Below are 25,699 nucleotides of genomic sequence, written 5' to 3'. Positions count from 1 at the left end.
CCATTTAGTGAGGGCTCATTTGTTAATTAAAAAAAAGAACAATAGAAAATTGCATTTCATCAATATTCTCTCCTGCCTTCTCATATTCCAACAACGTCTACAGCAGGGCTGTGCATGAGTATGTTGTTGACTACTTACTGGTGAAAATGAAAACAATTGTATTTAACTACAGAGGGTGAAACAAAATCTGGCCGCCTCGATGCCTGCCCGTGGAGTGCCCCTGGTAGGGCCGGCAGTACCTGGTAGGCCTGCGTAGTGCCTCCCCAGAGACCACTCCCCTACTCTTCTCCCTCACCCTCAGAACCCCAGGAGCCCTGGGGAGGCTGGGCCCTCCTCAGCCCTGGCTGGTTAAGGGCAGTGTGGGGATTGGGATGTGAATATGGAGGAAAGTATGGGAAATAAATTGAGGTAATCTCTTTTCCTTTTGGGGTGACTGGTTTAGGTATGTGGTGGGACAAAATTCTGGCCAATGTTAAAGTATAATTTTCAAAAGGGTAAATATCATGAAAACATAAAATGAACACATGCCAAGGATTTTATTCAACTCATTCATTAACAAGGGAACTAGTAAGATGTTACAACTGAGTCAAAGAATGTTTGACAAACTAGGGTATTTATAGGAAGATATGCTTGTTGGTTAGACATAAAACTGGTTCATGCCCAACAGGGCCATACACCACATCCCCAGGGTATCTGTTCCACTGAAAAGAAATTATTTGCATCTCTTATTGACAAAAATATTCAAGTTAAGCTCTGCTCTTCAGAGTTATAAAATAGCACAGATGATAGAAAGTTAAGTCTGGCACTGCACTGAAAGAATACCCAGTAATCTCTTTTGCCTTTTCTAAGTTTTGGAAATTATTTTAACATCAATGAGACATAAGGGAAGTCTGCTGGAAGCTTGTAGGAAATACTCCCCTACTCTTATAAAAGACAAAAAGAAGAGGATGATATATGCCCCTCTTAGCTCGTCTGGCCTTTGGTTACTGCTGTATGAGAACGTGATATGTGTGGTAGTGCTACAGCCATCTTGGTAACCAGGAAAGAACAAGCTTGATTACAAAAGCCAACCATGCTGAGAATGGGAATAAAGAGATAGAAAGAACCTGAACCCCTAAGGGTACCACTGAGCCACCAGAGTTAACCATCCTCCTTGAATACTTCTTTTTAGGTGAGACAGTGAATTTTTTTTTATTGTTTAAGCTGCTTCTGTTAGTTGCACTTAAAAGCATCTTAGGTTGATTCACTTAGTCCTTGCAGCTGTTGATTACAGATTCAAGGAGCAGGTACTGGGTCTCTTTCAGCTATAAGTACCCAGGAAGTCAGAGTCTAAGGGTTTAGAATTTGGAATAGTGAGCTAGAGAGGTGACCAGGGGACTGGTCACTATGAACTTGGAATAAGTAATACATTCAAGAGAAATTTACCTGAAGATTAGACAAGTAGAAGATGAGCTACAGATAATAAATACATTAGCCGCCCTCACATATATAAATATGTAAACAAGTAAAGCAGCACTGGATTTTTAAGAAAAAAGTTAATATTAGAAAGAGGTTATGAGAAATAATTGGCTGGAACTATGGTAAGGGAATAATAAATTCTATGCAACAGAACAACTAATTTGAAAGTATAACTTATTGACTTTGGGGTTAGAGTAAGCAAAAAATAGTTCCATCAAGAAAGTCTTAAGACTTGATTAACACCCTTTCCTTTGGAGTATATGAACATCAAATCCAAGAAATAACAAGGTGACCAGTAATATAGGCAACTTATATAAAATCGTTCTTCCTAAAAGCTCACCGTAGCTGTCTATCTATTACCTCATACGTTCCACACCATATCACCAGGAGTGGTGGTAGGTCCTTCTCATTGCTAAGTTTTATTATGCCCAAGAGAATTAAGCGACCTGATTAACATTAGGTGATGGTTGTGGTCAAATACATGCAGAGCTCCTGCCTCTGTCTCCTCGAGCAGGACATTTTCTATGTCCTCCAGCCTTCGGGACCAACTAGAGTGAAGAACAGTCTGTGGCAGCAGAGAGCAGGGGTTTCTCACCTCCCAGCCTGAGATAGGACTGTGGATAAGGTACGGGCAGTATAACCCTCATCTCTCCCTCAGCCCTTATCTGAATAGTTTCTGACACATCACTCCCTTCCCTACAGATCAGTCCTTCGTCTGGGGGAGGGTCTCAGGGTGGATTGCGAACGCTTCTTGCTGAAGGTGCTGGCACATGCAGTGACTCCTTAGTGATGCACGGCCCAGACAGCTCCGTTGCTGGTCAGCCATGCAGCCTCTGTCCTAGACTCAGGGGCACCTGTCTGGCTTCCTCACCTGTGCTGTGGGCCCTCACGACCATGAGGAGCCCTCTGTGTTGTAGTCAAGTCCTCTCCAATGTAACTATTGACAACACAGCAGCAGTCACCTACACCTGGCATGGGGGTGGGGTCTCCTAAAGTGACCTCAGGACATCCTTAAGAAGTGGGAACCAGAAAAAAGCAGGAATCTCCAGTAACACCACAGATACCACAACTTCCCTTTGCTTTTCCATCTTCAAACCTAGGGCAGCACACCTCCGCTTCCTGACATACTTACTGACCTGTATTCACAAGTAGGCCTTTTCCCTGGGAGCCTCACGACATTAAAAATAAATTCCTCATGCCACCTTTCAGGGAATATTTAGCCATTTGCACAATACTGGCTGGGGAAATGTGTGGGCTTTTAGGTGAGGAGGCAATGCCCCTGCCCTGGTCTCCATTCCATTGTGAAAGCACAAAAATCAGCAAGGCCTTTGGGTCACCAGCAAATGGGCTCTCTGTACAGAGGCTGCTCTGTCTGTTTTCTTAAAAAATCTAGACTAATTGAACACACCCTTCAACAGAAATGGGGGGAGTTGTTTGTTTTGTTTTGTTTTGTGGTTTCTGTGTTAGCACTGGCAGCAAAAACAAAAGATGAACAAGACATTGTCAGCTCCCAGGGAGTTCCCATCTGCCCAATTCTATTCTGCTGTGGCATCGAGAGATGATGTTTCAAAACTAGACAATTAATTGGAACAAAGAGAAGAAAGGCTACAGGACTGCACTTTCAGAGAGGGTACAGTTCTAGCTTTGTCCAAGGTTCCACAGTCCCTCAAATATTGGACCAGCCTATGGAAGCTTGGGAGAGCTGGTGATGAGCCTCAGAACACAAACAGCAGGAATGAGTTTAGTGCCATATTCTCTAGGTAGCCTTTAGTGAACTGTGAATATTCTTAGCTTTTTACATTAATCTTTACAGGTGTCTATGCCATATGTCAATGAAATCATTCTCTTGGATTTAAATTGCTTTAAAAACAGATAATTAAGATAGTTTATTTACTATAGGAAACATATTTTAGATCTATAGAAAATAAACATTGAAAAAGAACACAAGTGAAAAGATTATATATTTATGATCAGGAATAACATACAGCATTTCTCCATTTAAAAACTATTCTGGAGATTGGATCAAGACGGAGCTACCTTCCTCCCCTTTCCACCCCAAATTCCCAGAAACATGAGGAACTTTACAAGAGAAAATTCATAATAGTGCCAGAAAACAATAGTCATATATGGGCAAGAGTTTTCAAAAAAACTCTGCAAGAAAGCAAAAAGAGGAGCCCCAAACCTAGAACATATGGAAGAATACTGCCTCTCAACATCCTTCTACCCACAGCAGCGACCAGCTCAAAATGTGCCCTGTGTGGATTTTCTCACTTCCCCATCCCACTCTGTCCCCCGCTCCACAGCTTCTGCTTCCTGAGATCACCTCCTAGATAATCTTCCTGTACCTGAGTTTCTGAGTCAAGGCTCAGATCCTGGAAGAACCTAACAGCAGATAAGTCTTAGTGTTTTCCCAAGATCTAGGACCTCACTTCTACTTTCTGCTCTCTCTCTCTCTCTATCTCTGAGATATCTCTCTTAGATATATATATATAACAATATATGTAAATTACAAAGATGATTTTATATGTATATATAATATATAATATATATATTTATATATTTGTATACATAATATATAATATATATATTTATATAGTTGTATATATAATATATAATATATATTTATATATTTTATATATATAATTATATGTAATATATAATTATATAATATAAATTATATATATAATTTATATATAAAAATATATAAATATATAATATATATTACATAATATATAAATAATATATATAAATATATAATATAAATTATATATATAATTTATACATATATTATGTATATATAATATATATATTTTATATATATATATAAAATCATCTTTGTAATTTACCACCCAGATGAAGATATAGAACATTTCCAACATCCCAGAAGGTTTCTTTGTGTCCCTTCCAGTTAAAACTCCCTTCCAAAGTTAATCCCTATTCTGACTCACCATGGAGTAATTTTGCTTGTTTTTGACCTCATATAAATGGAGTCATATAGTTTGCATTTTTTTGCATCTGGGTTTTTACCCAACATCATGTCTCTGAGATTCTTCCACATCATGCATACCAATTGTGTGTTCTTTTTTTACTGCAGAGTAGTATTACATTGCATGAATATACCACAATTTATTGAACCATTCTATTGTAAACAGACATTTATTAGTGTTTTGATTACTACAAATAAGGCTTCTATGGATATTTTTGTATATGTCTTTTGTTGGACATAGGTACTCATTTATCATCTGAGGAATAGAATTACTGGGTCACAGGGTATGTGAATGTTCAGCTTTTGGAGGTACTATCAAACATTTTTCCTAAATGGTTATACCAATTTATACCCTAACAGCAACGTAAGAGACTTTCAGTAGCTCCACATCCTTGCTAACACTTGTTATTGTCAAGAGCTTTTTTTGGCCTTTCTGGTGGTCCTCATTTCTACACTGAATTACAACCAAAAAACAACAACATTTATATAGGGCTTAACTATTTGCACACTTTTTAAATGTGTAATATCTCAATGCATATTCCCTACAGCCTTGTAAGTAAGTAAAGAAGAATCCCCTTATTATCCCTATTTTATAGATGAGGAAACAAAGGCTCAGAGAGGTTAAGCAACTTACCCAGGCCATAATACAGTACATAGTCGAGACTCACAATCTTATATATCCACCATGATACACGGTTTATAGTTATTTAGGTACAAGTTTTATCTCTGGTACTTTACTAACAACTCTTTGAAGTTAGGCCATTTAAAAAATGTATCACTATTTAATAGAGGAATAAATAAACTTAAATATAAAATTGAAATTACAATAATTGGTTTTAATAGCATAATAAGAAATATCATCATTTGTTATCTGAATCACAAAGGATAGTATTTCAGATTCACAGATCCACAAATTCAAACATTTAGCCTCATTTAATGACTTTCTTGGAATGTTGAAAGATTTGGAAAAAAATTTAAATCCTCTCTTTGAAGGATTATTTTAAATTCACTTATTTTAACTAGTAGTAAGTAGACCCACATGTATCAAAAATATTTGGATTCCTAAATGAATAAGATTTCAGTTTCCTATTTTGCACACAGAATGCCAAAGTTGGCATCTTTATATGTGTTGTTTTCCTTATGTATAAGCCAATAAATATGCCATGGAATAGTAAAAAATAAAATAAAACAAATAGCAATATAAACTCTATGTACAACGATGTCCTACATGCAACAGCTTTGGGTTTATTAAAAGATTATTTGATATTCTTTTATCATGATCTCTTAGGATAGTTTTACATCAATCAAAAGGTTGTTATGAGTTGTCAGTAAGTCAATACAGATTATTGTCAATAAGTCAGTGGCTACCTGTATCATGGAGCACGTGTTTCAAAAGATACATGACAAAGCACAGAATAATCCAATTATTTTTATGCAATCAGATACTACAAATGACACATTGAAGCTATTTGACATCCATGGATTGCCAGACCTTGGTGTACCTATAAATTTTCATTTTTGTTTAAGAAGAATGTTACTGCATGTTCCTAAATTGAAAGCTAACATGGACATCTCATAGCATCTACTCTTATCTACATATGTTCATCGTTTCAAATGTGTTCATACCATTTTATGGGTCTGTGAAACATTTAACATCTAAAATGTCTTACTTTTGACCTGTACAAAAAATAATTAAAAGTTTTAAAATACATTTTTGAGGCCCAGATTGTAAATACAAATTATATAGACAATTGAACTCACAAAACATACTTTGACCTTCTTTATCAGCTATTTCACATCAAAACTGACTTTGGGTCTAAGTACTTATCTCTCTGAGGCCAAAGAATATCTTCTTAGCTCATCTTGGGAAGTGAACACATAGCTAAACGTGCGCTGCCACACTCCAAGGCGAACATGCAATTCATTTGTAGCATCCTAGGGTATTTATAGCTCAAGCCTGCGGTAACATATAAGAAATTCATAGCATGCTAAAGATATCTGAGAGGTGATCAGATATAGGGGGATGTGTTTAATACAAGCTTCTGTTTTGTATTAAAGGCCAACTTGGTTTCTAGAACAACAACCAAAAGCTATTCAAGTAAATCTTCTAGATACAATCATTCAAAATGTTTCCTCACACAAAAGCATATTATAGATGTTTAGCTATAGTCACTTACCATTTGGGCCTGTTTCCTTTTCATTCTATCCCCCAAAAGTCATTTTTCAAATTCAGACATGACTGTTAAAAAGAAATTCTGTCCCCCAGTAGCAAATGAACATACCTTTCATGCATGTAGTCAACTCCCAACAACAGCTGGATAAACCACTCTATTATTTGACTTTCTAGAAAGGTTTTTCCAGCTTCTTTATATTCCTGAATTTTGTAGTCCAGATCTCGGCCCTGAAACAAACCAGCATAATTTTTCATATGTTTTTCAGTTAAGATTTTAAAATCAAGTTCTCTCAACAATGGTTAATACACAGCAGTCACTGTTTATCGTAAGAAAGTGAGGACATACTGCCACTCTGTAACTATCACTGACAAAGGTTTTCTCCTTGACCAAACTCTAGCCAGGCTCCTCTGAGCCTTCTTCTCGACTGGGCCTGAACCTTGTCCTATAAAGACTTGAACAAATACTAACCTATTTCTAACAGCTCACGGCCACATCTCTAGGGAGACCCTTGTACCCCTGAAAGTCCCTGCCTTAGAAAACTCAGGGCTACCAGAAGAACCGTCTGTTTGTTCCAGCCCACCTCAAGATAGGGCCCCTGTCTCCGGGTCTCCTGGGAGAGTAGGAGCCTGAGGTTGGATAAGCAGCAATTAGCAAACTCAGACATACATGGACCAACCCCCTTACTGCTTTTTGTACTTTTTCACTTCCCTGACTCTGCTCGGCCCCCGCTGTTCCCCGCCCCCCATTCTACCTTTACATCATCCAGTCACCTCTGCACAAAGCAGAATGGACTCAGCTTTTCCCCCCACTGTCAGTAGTGACTGAAGAAACTCTGTTTTCACCGCTTCAGGCAATGTATTGCTGTGTTTATCTTTCACATCACTCAAGGACAAATAAAGGGTTTTTTTTAATTATGTTAGCTAAATATTACCTACAAATTTATTTTTATTACATTTCGTTATATTACATATTTATATGTACCCACATAAAACTAGGAATAACTTTGCTTATGCTAAGAGTTGTATATAACTGCAGAACACTTACATATATACAAATTAAAAATATAAAGCCAATAAAATTCAAATTAGTGATAATAACTTAATATCAAGTAATAATGTTTTGGTGAAATGAAATTGGTGCTTCCATTGTGCATACAGTACTGGCTGCTGGAGTACAGATTCTTTTCAGACAAACATGTGCTTTCCTTTATTTAGCTACAGCAAAACTCTCAGGAATGTAGACTGTTGATTCATGTGAGGTCCCAACACATCACTTAAACATTTAGTCAGCCTCTGTCCTACCACTCACTGGTGATAGGTTAAAGAATAATACTTGGTGCCAAAAATGAATCATGATCACAAATGAAAGACAACTAAAATTGCCTGGCGGAGTAAAATATAAGACTCCTTCTGATTATGCTTATATACAAGTAAAGGTATTTCAACTACCATAGAAATGAAAACAAAAAATGTTAAATTCTCCTAGAGAACCCCTGTATCTCATTCCTTTTACCTTAAAACACTGAAACTTTGGAGACAACTTGAGAAGAGTTCCTCTGAAGAAAATGAGGTAAATGCACCTATGTTTGCTCTTTGGGGGATGCCGACACGGGCCCCAGGAAGAGAGGAGACGCATGTGCCACATCCATAAGGAACAGAAGGGGCACAAGAGCCAGACATTAAGCTACTCACAGACTATTCCTGACAGAGTCGGCACCTTAGATGCAGAGGAGAAGCCTTGATAGGCAATGGAATAATGAAAGGGAAACGACTTCTAGCAAACAACGTGAAGTCAACAGAATAACTGACTTGTAAAGTGTGTTTTATTTCCTTTCAGTGCGATGTCCAAATGTTTGCCTAGCGTACTCTCTCCTTCCACACAGGGCACAAGTCAAAAGGGCATATCGAACCTTCAACTTGCACCCTTGCTCAAACTCAATTTCCTGCTAGATTCTCTGGGCAAAGGAGAGCAAAGCTCGTTGGAATTCACAAAAACGGTGAATCAAATATTTCACTCCTTGTCAAAACGACCATCATTTCTTTCTCATTTCTCCAGACCTGCCTTTATATCCCTTCTCCTTTTAAGCCTAGAGTTTATCAAAGTTCTGTTGGATCACACAAGCTGTACTGTCATAATGTTTCTATAAGTTGCACTAAACATTTTTTGATAATAGATTATAACATCCTGTGAAGTAGACAAAAGCCCTTCAGATGAAAGGTGAGTTATAAATGTATATATTTTCCATTCCCAGTTTTCCTTTTCTGTCCAAGGGGATTCTAGCAAAACTTTCTCCCCCACAAAAAAAGAACAAAAATTTTAAACAAAAAACAAGATCTACTTTCAATAGCCCATTAGACTCTCTGAATGCAATAAAACATCTCCGGTGGCAGAAAGATAATAATGTACCTGTTGCCGTCTCCTTCCTGAACAGAGGAGGAGTGACAGGAAGGAGGGAGGGAAGGAGGGAAGGAAGGCAGGAAGGAAAGAAGGAGGGAGGGAGGGAGGGAGGGAGGGAGGGAGGGAGGGAGGGAGGGAGGAAGGAAGGAAAGAAGGAAGGAAAGAAGGAGGGAAGGAAGGAAGAAGGAAGGAAGGAAGGAAGGAGGGAAGGAAGGAAAGAAGGAAGGAAAGAAGGAAGGAAGGAAGGAAGGAAGGAAGGAAGGAAGGAAGGAAGGAAGGAAGGAAGGAAAGAAGGAAGGAAGGAAAGAAGGAAGGAAGGAAGGAAAGAAGGAAGGAAGGAAGGAAGGAAGGAAGGAAGGAAGGAAGGAAGGAAGGAAAGAAGGAAGGAAGAAAGAAAGGAAAGGAAGGAGGGAAGGAAGGAGGGAGCGAAGGAAGGAGGAAGGGAGAGAGGGAGGGAAGGAATAATAAGAAAAAAGAAAAAAACCCTTGCCTTAAAGAAATATCAATGAAGCTGTCTGCTTCAACCTAATATTTCTTACTTTAGGAAGGTGACACATAAGTACAGTTGTACCTATAAAAATGGTCTTTGCATATGCAGAGCACACAACTTGGGTGACATTTATTGTCAGTCTGACAATCACCTCCTTATGCTGTCTTCTCAAGTAGCAAGTAGAAGTTGCTTGTCTGTTTCCCGCATTGATATTAAATGTCTGCACAATTTCTTGTGACTAAATAAATAATATATAGACTATTGAAAAATAAATAGGGCCTTCTTTAATGGTAGCTCAAAGTACCAAGTCAAAAGGAGATATACAAACTCCCCCTTGCTCTCTGGGTAGAACCATAAAAAGAAGGAATGTATTAGTTCCTAGTATTAAGAACTAGAATGCCAAAAGATTAAATTAATCAGAGAGCTGGATCTCATCCTCAAGTTACTCCCTTACAATTTTCATTTTTCATGTTTATCTCCAAGAGAAACTGTTTTGTATTTACTTTGACGTTAGCTTCTAAGCCTTGATGTTAACTTCCAAGGTTTTGAAAATTTGAAACCCAAAATGTCCCATTGGATGGATTAATGAATGGTATTTTCTCTTCCCTACCCCACCCCAGTTAGCCAATATCAGATTGACTTTGAAATGCCAAGACCTTGAAGAAATGAAAAACAACTCAAATACAATATCTAAGCTCCATATTTGATTGCCATTAAAAATGATTTTAAAAAATTAATTTATGGGTTTTTTTGAGTCATTAACAGAAGCACTTGCAACCAGTTTAAAGGACAAAGTAGAGCCTTCTCAGAAGCCTGAGTACAATGAAACTGCAATGTTCAGAGCATTTACAAGGGACGGATTTTAGGGCTAGAGGAGCTCGAAAAACTGTTCTGCCCTACTTCTTCATTTTAAACTGAAAAAGCTACCCTTTATTAATTTACTTGGTTGACATCTTAAAATGCTGTTCCTTCACACTTTACATCTCTTCTTTAAAAAAGCTTCTAATACATCCTTACAGTGGACCTCAAATGTTAGCATGCATAAGAATCATCCAAGTTGCTTTTTTAAAATGTATATTCCTGGGTCACATCAACAAAGACTCTGATTCAATAAATCTAGAGGGGACCAAGGAATCTGTCTTTTTTTAACAAGCATGCTAAGTAGCTCTGGACCAGGTGGTCCATGGACCAGACTTTAAGAAAACGCTGCTTGATAATAATACAAATGGGCCATATACTTAATATTGCACCCATCAATGGAAATACTTTGTCCAATAGTTTAAAAAACTCCAAAGGCAAAATATGTATTGGGTAAGTCAGGATTGAATAAGAATCATTTTATAATGACATATTTTTAAAGCCTGTGACATTATTTAGGAGAACACCAATAAATGTTGAACTTGAAGATATTTCCTCAGAGTTTTGGAAATTTACTATAATGGAGTGCATAAAAAATGGGGGAAATGTCAAGCCATATTATGCACTTAAAAGCAAAATAAGAAAATCTAGTTTCTAAACAGTTACTAAGGAGTGCCATGTTGTATCATGTCTGATAACATAAATGAACATTTCTGGGTTTAGTTGTTAATTTTTTTCAAATTACTTTAGAGTAAATGTTCTTCCTGCTGAGGCAAATGTGCATGAATGAGAATAAAATGGTAGAACTCATTTTTATCTTAAGAAATGAAGTGAAATAACTCATCTATACATAACTGGGTTTTGTTTTGTTTTTAAAAACTACTTGAAGTGGGTTATTCTGATCCTATTTTTGAACACTTATATTTATATGGAGTCATATGTCAGTTAAAGCCATATCCCAAATGCCATAAGTTCTACTGGGTTTATGAATTGCTTTATATTAGTGCATTAGTACCCTTCTCTTAAATGAAATTAGTTTTGCTTTTCAATTTTTACATTAGCAATTTTAAGTTTAAATAAGTGGCCTTACTTGTTAATTTTTTGTTAAAAGGTTAAAATATTTCATAATTTAAATAAAGAAAGCAATGGAACAAATAAAATGACTTTAATTTTGGTACTTATAAAAATCATGAACAGATCAGGCTAGATGTATAAAAACATCAGACATATTATTTACAGTCTTTCATAACTGAATCAAGTCTAGACCCATAGAACTGGCGCAGAATAAATTCAGGGCGGCCTACCTACTCCAGGATGGAGCTGCCCAGAAAAACCAGAGGACCCTTGTGGAACCCACCTCTCCAAAGATAACGCTCAATTCCCTCAATTAGCAGCAATTTCAGCAAAGCGGGCCACTGAAGACAACCCTGATGGTGTTACAGACTGAATGTCTGTGTGCCCCAAAATGGACATGTTGAAATTCTAACCCCCCCAGTGTGATACTATTAGGACGTGGGCCCTTTGGGAGGTGATTAGATCATGAGGGTGGAGCCCTCAAGAATGGGATCAGTGGCCTTATAAAAGAGACCCCCGAGAGCTCCCTCACCCCTTCCGCCATGAGAGGTGACACAGCAAGAAAATGGCCGTCTATGAACCAGGAATCGGGCCTACACCAGACACCGAATCTGCCGGTGCCTTGACCTCAGACCCCCAGCCTCCAGAACTGTGAGAAAGAGATTTCTTTTGTTTATAAGCCATCCAGTCTATGGTTATTTTGCTGTAGTAGCCTGAATAGACTGAGACAGATGGACACTAATCAATGTCACAATGATCACTATCTTAAGAGTGTTTCTCATCCATAAACAACCAACTCTGGGTGGTGACGGCCTCAGCACTCTAAGCAATGGCTTTGAAGGATCGAAAAGAGTTTATCTGTAACTGTAGACCCAACACACATCAGTCTGAAGTTATAAGGACTCTCTGAGAGCTAGTAAGCTGGGAGGCCACATGTTACTGCTAAATTCACTTACAAAAAGAGTCTACTGACACCTACTAGAGTTTCAAGACTGTAAAACTCAACCTACCTGCTTGGTTTATTTAAACAGTTTTACATAAACAAGGAACATAAGAGAATATTCCCATTTTCTATTTTATAGTACAAACAGATCCTTGGCAAGTACTTGCCTGAAAGTTGCTCTCAGACCCATTAGTGTCTAAGAATTTGCATGTTTCTTCCTTCTGGGATGAATCCTCATGCTAAAGGCTGCGAGTCAAAAACTGAAAGAGGTAAAAATTAACTGGCCTTCTATAAAATAACTGGAAAGGGTGAATGGGAGTAGCAATAAAATAATGAAATATTATCACAACAACTTCCATTGACAGTCTCCCAGGTGCAAAGCTCTGATAGCCACTTTTTCAACATTCATTATTTCAAATCCCTATAAAGAGCTAAAAACAAAATAGGTGCTGCTACATTATGTTAAGATCAGGAAAAATGTCAGAGAAATGAAATAACTTGCTCAAGAAAATGGACAAAGATTTGAACAGAAGTTAATGTGGTGCCAAAATCTACACAATTTCCACTCTTTGAAACCCTATCTAGTCTCCTACTGAGAGAAAATAAAATAATTAATAATACCATCATCTCATTAAAATATGTATGCGTGTACAAATTGATATACGTGTGTTTCTGTTTATGTATATCATATAAATGGAACTAAAGATACAGAATATAAGTGAGAATAAGCCAAGAAAAGGAGCAGCTCTCATGTACATGTGCATCGTGAGACGATCACCACAGTCAAGCTGATTGACAAAGCCAATACTTCACATCGTTACCTTTAACTGTGTATGCGGTGAGAGCACTTGAGATCTACTCTCTTAGCAAATTTCAGGTGGACAGTGCAATACTGGTAGCTATGGTAGCTGTACATTAGATCCCCAGAATTTGTCCATCTTATAACTGAAAGTTTTGGTTTTATATTTGGCATAATTCACATAGTCAGGCTTAATTGAAATGTGGCTGTATTGAAATTTGTTTTTCGTTTAGGGCTACCATTTGAAACATGTTTGGTAACATTGTTGATACGAACAATAAAACAACCAATGTCTACTAATTCATATCCATGTAGAAGTAGATAATTACAGGCTTGAGCAAGTAGGAATCGTGGATTATTTGGTTCATTCTATTACCTATTAAGGAGGGAATTAAAGCAATCCAAGTAAAAAGGAAAAAAAGAGCAGCTTTCCCAGTATCCCTGGTCCTGATCCTGCCCTGGATGAAATTCAACATTCCAGCCATGTGATTGTCAGAAATATCACTCCACCTTTCTGGGGTCCTGTTTCCCCATTTATAAAATAGAATTAATAGATAAGAATCCACTTCTCCTTGAAAAAGGATGGGAGCATGCTAGGAGGATACAAGAGCCAACCTGAAGGAGCCCCAAGAGCTGAGGCTGGAACGATTTGAGCAACAAAATAAATAATGACAGTCCTGAGTTATAACCCATAGGATAAAATAAATATCCATGTGTCCATTTTGATATAAATAAATAATTGAATAACTATATAAATGGAGGAGAAGGAAGAGTAGGACAGCTCTTCCTTATAGGAGAATCCCAATTAGTAAATGTAGAAAGAATGGGGGAAATACATAATCACCATTAGGCAAATATCACAGTAAAAAGTGATCCAGGCCACCTCCACTGAAAGATGCTAAAATCAGTGGGTGAAAGTTTGAGGGGAAGCAGATTATTAGCGTAGTCTCAAATTATCTTCCCTAAGATATTTATTTATTACTAAAAAGGAAAATAGTAACTTTACAGTGGAAAAATCCAGTATACACAACCTTAATCAAATAATTAGTTAACATCACCAGTAATAAGATATACTAACATCATGTACCCTCTCTTATGATGCACTGAGAAGGACACGTACTTTTGCGGTAGCGTTGCCCAGAATACATACCTTCAATCTAATCGTGAGAAAACATCAGACAAACCCAAACTGAGAGGCATTCTACAAAATAACTTACCAATAGTCATTAAAAGTGTCAAGGTCATAAAAAACAACGCAGGAAAGGGAAACTGTCACAGATTAGAGGAGAGTAAGGAGATACAACAATTAAATGCAATGTAGGATCCTAGATCAGACCCTGGAGTGGACAAAAGACACTAGAGGGGAAACTGGTAAAATATTAATATACTGGTTTTGATAATTGTTCTACGGATATATAAGTCGTTAACATTAGGCAATGTGATTAACTGCAAACACGTTACAATTAAAGGTAAAGTATTAGGTTCTTAAATCATGGTCTATGCTTTCCTATTTCTGAGGCTTTTATCACATTAGTCCCTTTAACTGAAATGTCCTTACCCCATATCCTTTGGCCAAATCCTTCTCATACTTCAAATGTAATGCCAGCACCTCCATGGTTCCCGTAGCCTGAAGTTATTTCTCTTCTGCTCTGAACTCCCATAACACTTTAACCACACCCTTCCCTCAGCACTTACCATGTCCCCCTTGAGTTTTAGCCATTGATGGTATTCGTTTATCCTACCACACAGTTTCATTAAAGAAATATTATATTATCACTGTTGTCCCACACCGTGCCTGGAATTGTCTCTGACACAGAGCTGGGGCTCAATAATGGCTTTTGGAAACACCCTTGATTATTGTTGCCTTTGTGAACTTCAAACTCATGAGGAGACAACAAATAATCTAGAATGCCAATTTATTCACATACAGTAAGAACTAGAACTGCCAGTACCACAGGGAGCTCATGTCGGTTTAGCCAGCAGGTGTTTTTCCTGTTAGAAAAGACATGTGCGGAGCTGAACTGGAAGCAGAAGGTTGCTCAGGGAGCAAGGAGAACAACGTGGACAATTTTCCTGAATAATAGCACCATGCTACGTAGCCTGAGCATATCACCACCACGGCTAGACCTCCCTGTGCCCAGGTCTGGGCCCCACCGTTGCTCAGGTCTCCATAAACACTGACAAAGTTTTCCTTTATGATTCTCTTTTTGTTTCCACACTAACCCTTCCTTTTTTTTTTTTTTCTTTTTTTCTTTTTTTTTTTTGGCAGTTCTCAGCCCTGGCAGCACATCAGAATCACCCAATCACCCAGAGAGCTTTCAAAAATCCTGACGTCTGGGCCATATCTCAGATCAATTAAATCAGACTTTCTGGAGGTGGGCCTCAGGTCTTGGGATTTTTGAAAGCTCTCCAGGTGATTCTAATGGAGAGCTAAGGTTAAGCACTACCATTATACTGATATAATTTTTATTTAGCTATGTTAATATCACTGATCAGGAAATAGACAAGTCCAACCTTTGGACAATCAGCTCTAATGCGTCTTTTGGAGCAAAAATTAATATAAGACCCGGTCTTATTTTACTATAAGACCCGGTCCTATAATATAATATAATATAATATAATATAATATAATATAATATAAAAGACCGGGTATAATATAATATAAGACTGGGTCTTATATAATATAGTATAATATACTATAATATAATATAATATAAAATAACGTAATACCAGGTCTTATATTAATTTTTGCTCCAAAAGACGCATTAGAGCTGATTGTCCGGCTAGGTCTTATTTTCGGGGAAACAGGGTAGTCATGTTCTCTCTCCTGAAGATATATGATCTCACCCACTCTCTGTTTTGTCTACTAACTTCACACCCAGGTTTCTGGGGATGCCTCATCCTAACACAAATGGAAAACTTCCAGTCAGTATCTCACAGGTCTCCAGTACAGTGTATTGTTAAGTGAACCAGCAAACTAAGGTAAGACAAAATGCTTTTAACATATATGACAGGTAGAAGGATTCAATATTTTATCTTTTACCATCAGTGTTTGACAAAAATGATATGGGAGGCAGCTGGAAGCAAGTGGTAAAGAATTTGTCAGAAAAAATAAAATGTCCTGAGTGCTAATTTCTTCATGGCTCACTACGTGGGTCCATGATGTGATACAAAAATGAATCAGAGAAAGCTCAATCCCACACGTTTGGGAGTCTGGGAGGGTTTATACTATGTATAACGTGCTGAGTGCCACATGAGATAAAACGCTAGGAGAGGGGGCTCGGGTGGGGACTGCTTTCCAGCAAAGAGCTTATGGGAGTCTTGGTAGGGGAGGCGGCATTTCAGCTGGGCCTGGAAGGACGGGTAGGATTTGGAGGTGTGGGGCTAGGAGGACGTTCTGAAAGGACATGGCCCAAGCACAGGCGAAGCGGATGAGACTGCAGAGGATGGGCAGGGAACAGCAAGTGGTTGCACTTCCGGGGGAGAATACACCCCGGAAGATGGCAGTATTTGAAATATTCTGCCATTTTCATAGCATTAGAACTAGTCCCCCTCAAAAATTTCGTTAGATCTTAAGAGGAAGTTGTGAAAGTTCGGTTGTTTGCTTTTGACACTCATAATCTGATGTGATGTGTCTCAGGTGTTGGGTGGTGGATATAGCTACGGGGCTCACACATGCATTTGTATGTTTCAATCTTGCAAGGCCCCAAATTACAGAAGAGGAAACGTGGAGATAAAAAACAAACAAACAAACGAACAAAAACCCAACTATTTCAATGATGATATAGTATTTTTCTATGAGGTGCAAATTTGGCCATCAGCCATTTCCAGTATTATTATTTTACCTCCATAGAAAGAGAACGGCAGTCGTCACTCCTGTCCGGTGCCAGCTTCCCCACTGCCCTGCGCACCGCGGGCCGCTCTCAGGCCCTGGGAAAGCTGAGCAGGTCTGTCTGCTGCAAGTGTCCCGCGGCGCACGCACACTCGCCGTGAGAATCGAGAGGAGGAGATAGCAAGGATAGGCCCAGCATCCAAAGAGGAACAAGTGGCAAAAAAGATCAACGTGGAAAATATCAACCAGGAAAATGGAAAACAAGGATGAAAAGGGGCAAGACGCTAACAGGAGAGAGCCCTTGGCCCTCCCTCCCTTTGGAATCTGGAGAATGTGCCCAGAGAAAATCGTAGGCGGTTCCGAGGTAGGCAGTGCAGATGGGATGTGATTCAGAAGCTTGGAGAGCCACAGGTAAGGATGGGAGAAGAGCATTTGGAGAGGACTGGGGAGGAGATGCAACAACTCATGCAAATGGCGAGGAAAGAGCAACTGAGTCATAGTTTGCGGGCAGTAGCACTGACCCCAGCACCTTGACCATCACGATGAGTTTTGCCTTATGCCGTGAATCCTGATGTTTTCCCTGAAGTCAATAAGGGAACACCTGCCTTCTAACATACATGTTCATAATGTACCTTTGTTGTAAACCTTTTGATATCACTTGTTCCTGGTGGGTATCTTTACCCGCTTCTAGTTGAATGCTGTGTTTTTGACAGTCTGTAAGATTTTGTTAGCAGGAGAATTGTAACTATTATGTGGAAAGATGCATATTATATTTTGTGAAGTTAATAAGGCAGCTTTTAAAAAGCAAATAATAATAATAATAATTGAAAAAATAAAAATAAACAAAAAGGTAATAATGCCGGGCTGTGGGAATTAAGAGCACATTTGGGGGTCTGAAGATGAGAAATATCTTTTGGCAACTAGAAGGAAGAGATCCGCACACGTCATTCCTGGGGAGCCAAGGAAGTGGCAGCCAGACCGCTCAGCGCTGCAGCCCTGGAAGCCCCGCAGCTGTTCTGGGACCTGCCAGGGGCCGTCACCATGGCAACGCCCCTTCTGGGAGAGCAACTCAGCCCTTGGAAACCACCAGCATTGAAACATAAACACAGATGATCCGGGATTGGATTCAGCAGGAGAAAAAAGAAATTCTTATAGAAATGTCCTCTCTAGGGACATAATTGGGACAAATGTGCTAAATTGAACTATGAATTGTGGATTAGATGGGTTCTTCTCAAACTTCAGTGTGCTTGGGACTCACCTGGTGAGCTCTGTCAAAACATTTTGCCAGATCCCACCCCCAGAATTTCTGACTTAGTATCGCTGGGGTGGAGGCTAAGAATCTGTATTTCTGACAAGTTCCCAAGTGACCTTGGTGCTGCTGGAGTGGGCTCACTGTGAGAACCACTGCATCCCACACTAGCACTGGACCGATGTTCATTTCCTGATTTGCATCATCGCACTGCAGTCATGTCAGAAAACGTCTTTAGTCTTAGAAAATACAGCAGTTAGGACAAAGAGACATCATGTCTGAACTGACTCTCAAATGGTTCAGGAAATACAGACAGATGATAGATGGATAGATAGATAGATAGATAGATAGATAGATAGATAGATAGATAGATAGATCGATCGATCGATAGATAGATATTTTATTATTAATAAAATAAATAAATAGAATGATAAGGCAAATATTGGAAAAAAAGTAACAATTAGGAAATCAGGACGAAGGATACACTGGAGTTCATTGTTATTCTTGTAACTTTTCAGGTAGATTAAAATTTTTAAAAATTAATGCAGGGAAAGAAAGTTATCGCTTATCATTTAGATTTGTCCAATCCAGTAGCAGCCACTAGCTACACATGGTTATTAAATTTTAAATTAATTAAAATTAAATGAAATTTAACATTGAGCTCCTCAATCACACTTAGCCACACTTCGTCAAGTGCTAAAGACTCATGTGCAACTAGTGCCTACTGTAGTGAACAGCACAAATAGAGAACATTTCCATCATCCCAGAAAGTCCTTTGGACAGTACTGACCACAGTGAACAATATTTTAAGACCAGAAAAGAGTCTTTGGAAAATTCAGTGCCAAAAACAGCAGTGGAAGTATCAGTTATTGTCATAGCAGTAGGAGTGAGTTGTGGCCCACATAAAACAGTTTATTCATTGTTTTGAGACTAAAGGAAGAAAAACGGTTAAATTACAGCTGATGGATCATAGTGGTTTTACACAGGTTAGTGACATAATTGCCAGAGTAGCTGTTCACTATCACTACTTTGCACACCTCATCATTTTATTGATTTCCTTAACAATCCACTGGATGGAGAAGTGAACACTGAAATGTCCTCTTCCTCCTCTTCCTCCCCTCCTCCCCCTCCTCCTCCTCTTTGTCTTCCTCCTCCTCTTCCTTCTTGTTTTCCCACAAGCAGAGGAGAGGTGAGACCCGGATGGGGAAGCGCCCAGCCAGGCTGAGCTTAGGAGGCTGCCCCGAAGAGGAATAGTCTCCAAGCCTTTGAGACGTGGAGTGTCTCAGCCTTTCAGATATTTTAACTTGGCTACTGGTTTCATTTTCGATGCTACACCAGCGGATGTGTGAAGCAGGCAAGGTTGGTTTTTGTTGTTATCCCGCCTCCTTTCAAGCTGCTTCTCCTTCTGCCTCTTTTCTGTGTCTCGAACACATAGCACCCTCCTGTTGTTCAAAGTTTCTGACCCAAATAGGCCTGCCTTCTGCTGTAAAGAGCATCTCCTTTCTTCCCAGCATCATTTGTTTTGGGTCCCAGCAACACCCAGGTGATGAACTACACACACTTTAAAATATGTATAGAACCAAATTCTTCCAAGTTGCATTTGGCTACGCTAGCTCTCAGAATGTTCTGGGAGACACTTTCTGAGCAATATCATCTTTGGATATTCTCTTGCTCACCCAACTCTTGTACCTGCCCTCTCCCTAGCCTCTCAGGAGTAAACGCTCATATCCACATTACAGATACACCTTGTCAACTTCCCCCTCTGGCACCTTTCTAAGCAGTCTTATACTCACTTGGGATCAATAAAATGCACAGCTATTATCACATGGAGAGGAAATGGAGTGTCAGGGAAAACTGTAAATACCTGAAGCCATAAATCACCAATTAATAAACATGAAGGATTTCCTTCGGTAAAATGAGCCAAATTTCCATTTCTAATTTCTATTGGGGAAACTGAGCCATAGAGATAGAACCTAGAACTCAATAGATGTACCTCTGCTTTGTGCAGGCCTCTGTTATGGTATTTAAATGTCCATCTAAGCACTGAACCATTGAAGGAGGTTTGGGGTGTGCCCCCGCACAAGAAAAAGACATTGAAAGCTTTATATTCATTCTGAGTTTTCCAAAGGAGAGAACGCTTCATTGGATAAAAATTTGTCAATTACCTAGAGATGACAATTCTTAGCTGCAAGACATGAGATCACAGGTCTTTATAGTTCAGTTTGTGCTTTGATGATTAAACTCTTGAGACATCTTTTTACAGACTTTTTCTATGAAACAGACTTTTGTGAAGCTTTTTAAAAGACAGGAGAATCTCACCTCACAGTACTCTGTGATAATGCAGAAATTATCTTGCTCCACAAAGCTTGCGTGGAACTTGACAATGGCTGGGTGGTCCAGCTTGGAAAGGAGCTGGGCCTCCAAATTGGCCTGCACAGTCTCATTTGGATTGAGTTCTCCAACAGAGATTTCCTTCAGTACCTTTCTGAGGCCAAAAAAAAAAAAAAAAAAAAAAAAAAAAATTAAAAAAAATACATTTAGAGCTAAAAATCCCATTTAATAGATATGAACAAGTGGTGCAGGGCCATCTAATTAATGCCCAAGTTGTGACCTACTCATAGGTCTCGTATTGCCCCTTATGACACTGTGTCCCCTGCTGGTGCCTGGGCCTGCCTCTCTGTCCGGCCAGCGACACGGCTTCCCCAAGGCCTCTGACCCCCACACCTGTGGCTCTACAGTTTTGGTCAAACAAGGCGGAGATGGAGCTAATCTTGAGCACCATCGCTGTGTGACTCTTGTCTCTTTAGATGTTTCCCTTTCTCTGTCTCTCACATGGTGTCTGTTTCTCTGTGTCTTTTTCTGTCTCTGCGTTTTCGCTCTTTCCTTACCTCTTTTCCTCTGTTTCCGTCTGCTTTTCAATTTCTCTCCCTATCCCTATCTTGGAGTCTATCTTTCTGTCTCTTTGTCTCTGTTTCTGTTTATATATACACACGTATATATGTATATGAATATAATATAACATGATGCAATATAATGTGATGCAATATAATACAATGTAATGTAATATAAATGTAATATCTGTCATTCTGTCTCTCTGTGTCTATCTTATTTTTTCGCTACTTATATCTTTCTCTCTCTGACTTTCTCAGGCTGTGTCTCTCTCTGCCTCTCTGTGTGTGTATATAACACACACACACACACACACACACACACACACAAACACACACACACTTTTTTCTTTCAGCTCTAAAATTTTCCAAATCTATTAATAAGACAAAATCTATTTATTTCCTTTTGTAAACTATCCTTGGCATAACATACTTCATTGCTACCGGATTCAGGAGAAGAGGAAAAAAAAAAATCTAAAGACATTGACAGAGGTATTTAGGACCTCAAGCATGTATAAATGGAACAGGAGCTCATTAAATCTCCAAATTATTAGTTTAAAAATTGTGATAACTCAATGAAGAGTAAACCAAAACATTATCTCTTCCCATCTGAGAAAAAACATAGTCTGATGAATAAACCAATTACAGTACCAGAGTGTAAATGAGATTGCCAAGGAAAAGTACTTCAGAGCACCAATTATGTGTGTAGACAGATTCCGCTGATTATAAGTGAGCTTTAGCTCCTCATTAGCAAGGCGAGTTCCGCAGGATCCATGCTAGAAATCATTTTGCAAAAAATGTTCTTTAAGAGTTACTACCTATGCATACTAATGAAAATGTATTTATAGTAGAAACTCTCTTAACTAAAGCCCTTTAACCAGTTCATGGATTAACCAGTGTCCTCGTCCGTTCTAAGATGCGCTAAAGGTTGCCTTTGCCGTAGGGAATGCCTGGGGCACCTAGGGGCTCCCTGGCACCCCACTTCTGCCCTTCAGTTGAGATATGTGCTTACCCAGGTCGTTGTATTTATTCCCAAACTTGTTTATGCCAGTTGTGCTCATTATTGTAAGTTTGTCACTAAAATATGAAAAACTGATGAAGCGTGAGTGTGAAAGTTATCTTTGCTAGAAAAACTAAGTCAAATGCATACCAAAAAAACTTGGTAATGACAAGTTACAAAAAAAAAATTATTGTTAAATAAGTAATTGACAAGACAATTCTAAAACATTGCTTTAAAAATGTAAAAATCTAGTGTTCTTTTTAAATGTCCATGGTCTTCCCATTCTGAATTCATCCCACCCCCAAAAGACAACCACAGCAGGCTCTGCTTCCACAAAGAACAGGCCAGTCGCATTAGAAAGGACAGCTCTCCACCAGAAGCCTCACAGGCTCCGCTCTGGAATTTACAAGTGTCTTCGACTATGACTATATTTTAGAAAGTTGGGGTATTTGGTTCTCTTTCCCTAATTTATTAGGCTTAGAACACCCTATTGGGCCCCTACTTGATAATGAAGTGGATTCTAGAGAAATGCTCGCTTGGTAACATAGTCTGTAGAAAAGCTGTTCTATCGAGAGTTTGGTTAACAATGACCTCATGTTACTGAGTAGCAACTCTGACTGTCAGTGAACTAAAAGGAGCTGGAAATGACATACTCAGCTATGTTTTACTGTAACTTCTGAAGATTTCGAAGCAGGAGGCAGAGCTCAATGACATCGTCATAGTGCTTTTCCAGCGATTTCCAGCTAACATGCAGTTGGAAAAGGCAAAGTGACAATATAAAGCCTTACACAAACTTGTAATATTCTCTTGCTATGAAGGAACAAATACTATAAAAAACTTCAAGATACGTATTTTTCCTTCCATACATCAACTCTTGTGCAACAGAACACGAGATTTTACATACAGTTACCTGAGCCCCACAGCCTGATGATAAAGCATAAAATCTCATTTGCCCACAGCTCAGCAGACAAAGGTAGGATGACATCTAATACAATCAACTCTAGCTGACATGGAGACATTAAACCTTCCTTACCTAAAATCGTGTCACTTGAACTGACAGGGAACTCTCATCACATATCACTTAATATGAGATCCATGTCGGCCAAAGACAGCATAGAAACTTACCAAGTCAAGGACAGCTTTGTCACCTGCTCAGTGACCCTCAGCCTGTCACCCACTCCTAAATAACATGACAGGTGTTTCTTTTATCAGACCCTCAACTGTTTGGGAGAAACTTTATGACAGCAGCAAAAACAGGCATCCCTATAGATTCACTCATTTTGCAAACTTTCTGTTCTCTCTCCTCAGTGGCTTTCTTCTTTCTTTCTAGACTCAGTAGTGAACTGACAAACTTTGGAGAGTGACTTTGGAAACTGGGGTAACTATAATTGATTTCATTCCCTTAACATTGGCCTACCTTTTCTACAATGTGACGGATGATAGGTTGGGGGGTTGTTTTCCCCCAAATTTCCTCATATCCTTTCACATTTTTCACATTGAAGCAGCAGCATATGCTACCTCAGGGGAAAACATGACCTCACAAACTACAGAGAATATGACCCAAATCCCTAGCTTTTGATTTTCCAAAGGAGAAACCAAGGCCAAAGAGAAAAGATCTGGAGAAACACCTGACAGTGGGTGAGTGTCCTCCCTGGCCCCAGAGGAGAAAGAGACCCTCTGGACCAGATGGAAGGAGACAAGAAAATTAGGTACTGCTGAGCTCTTGAAAACAGTTCATGTCCCCTAGGCCGGGTCCAGAGAGGGGGATAGGAGCAGAACTCTAAGAAGGGTAGGGGAGCCTGAGAGCAGAAGACCTGTGCTCTTTCCAAAGTAGGCCACAGGAAATAGGAGGACCCTCGTTTTCTGGTGTTCAGCAAGGGACAGGAGTGAAAGAAAGGTCTTCAAGGGACAAATAAGTCACCGGGCCTACGAGCTCTAGAATCTCCAGTGAGGTACGCAGAAGCAGCAGAATGACGTCCCCTGCAGCCACGACCATCTCAGTGGAGCCAGGCAGCTGCTGGAACTGGAAGGCTTCACAGTTAGTCTAGAGATGATAGCTATGGTCCCTTCCCTTGTGATTTAACCATCAACAAGCATGCGTTGCAAATGTGTGGTGAGTACCTACGGTGTGTCTGTGGTGTCGTGGGCACTGGGAATTCCTGGCCCCTGCCCTTGTGGCTCCTGGAGAAGACAGATATCAAACAGATAAGTGTGCACGAATGTGTGTATATATGTATGTTTGCATTTTTTTAAAACTTCAAATTGAGACAAATGCTATAAAGTTAGGGTAAATGATATCTGAGGCCCAACTGATTTAAAATAATTCTAATGTGAGCAGCAGCTACTGTACACACTGAGGGCAAAGCCACAGGAAATAAATTTTAACCTCAGCTTAAACAAAAGAGTAATTTTTTGCTTATTGTTTGTTTGTTTTTCCGGGGGGAGGGGATTTAGCATTTACCTGTTTAACAGGGAGATTATTAAATCTGCTCAGGACTTTTAAGATAGAGTTTCATCCTCCTAGCAAAGCAGCAATTATTTTACTGAATACTTTCTTAAATGGAAAGTTCTTATCTTTCTACTTAATAAGGAAATATAGTTTCATTATAGAAATTTTTAATAATTTTTTTTATTTTTCAATTACAGTTGACATACAATATTGTATTAGTTTCAGGTGTACAACATAGTGATTAAACATTTATATAACTTACGGGGGATCACTCCAATAACCTAGTACCCATCCAACACCATACATAGTTATTAAAATATTATTGACTATATTTTTTATTCTATTTACATTCTCATGACTACTTTGTAACTACCAACTCGTACTTCTTAATCCTTTCCCCCTTTTCACCAATACTCCAATCCCCCTCCCATCTGGCAACCCTCAAAATGTTCTCTGTATTTATGAGTTTGTTTCTGTTTTGTTTGTTTGCTTATTTTGTTCTTTAGATTCCATATATAAGTGAAATCATATGGCATTTGTCTTTCTCTGTCTGACTTACTCCACTCAGTAGAAAAATACCCTCTAGGTCTATCCATGTTGTTGCAGATGGCACAGGGTGGCTTGAATGGATAACAAAACAAGACCCTTACATATGCTGCCTATAAGAGACTCACTTCAGATCAACACATACACACAGACTGAAAGTAAAGGGATGGAAGAAGATATTTCATGAAAATGGAAATAAAATTTAAAAAAAAACTGGTGTAGCAGTACTTATGCCAGACAAAACTGACTTTAAAACAAAGGCTATAACAAGAGACAAAGAGGGACCCAGTAATCCCACTTCTGGGTGTTTATCCAAAGAAGCCCAAGATGTTACTCTGAGGAGACCTGTGCATCCATATGTTTATTGCAGCGTTGTTCACAGCAGACAAGATATAGAGGCAGCCTGGGTGTTCGTCATTATAAGGAACACATTACCCACAATGCACCAAAGAGTCAATCAACATTAACATTTCCGTGTATTTCCATCTTTTTGCTGCACATTTTTTTCAACATCAGAGGCCAAACAGTTTACACACTTTGCCTGCTGCTATTTTCA

At 39.0% G+C, this 25,699-nt stretch overlaps 1 protein-coding gene and 1 pseudogene across 6 annotated transcripts in view; one reads left to right on the top strand and one right to left on the bottom strand.

Annotated features, from left to right (window-relative positions):
* NEK11 (NIMA related kinase 11) overlaps positions 1–25,699 on the bottom strand; it is a 203,233-nt gene that overhangs the window by 139,297 nt on the left and 38,237 nt on the right. For all 6 annotated transcript variants that reach the window (XM_033132582.1, XM_033132583.1, XM_033132584.1 and 3 more), the window contains exons 3-4: positions 20,580–20,745; positions 6,727–6,845 (exon numbers count right to left, since the gene is read on the bottom strand). In XM_033132582.1, coding sequence (XP_032988473.1) covers positions 6,727–6,845; positions 20,580–20,745 — 285 coding nt within the window. The remainder of the gene's footprint in view (positions 1–6,726; positions 6,846–20,579; positions 20,746–25,699) is intronic.
* Positions 12,003–17,576, top strand: LOC117037072 (protein BEX2-like; annotated as a pseudogene).

The sequence above is a fragment of the Rhinolophus ferrumequinum genome, chromosome 17 (assembly GCF_004115265.2).
Source record: "Rhinolophus ferrumequinum isolate MPI-CBG mRhiFer1 chromosome 17, mRhiFer1_v1.p, whole genome shotgun sequence".
Classification (NCBI taxonomy): Eukaryota; Metazoa; Chordata; class Mammalia; order Chiroptera; family Rhinolophidae; genus Rhinolophus; species Rhinolophus ferrumequinum.
Note: the sequence above shows the minus strand (reverse complement) of the source record. Positions and strands in the feature narration are given on the sequence as shown.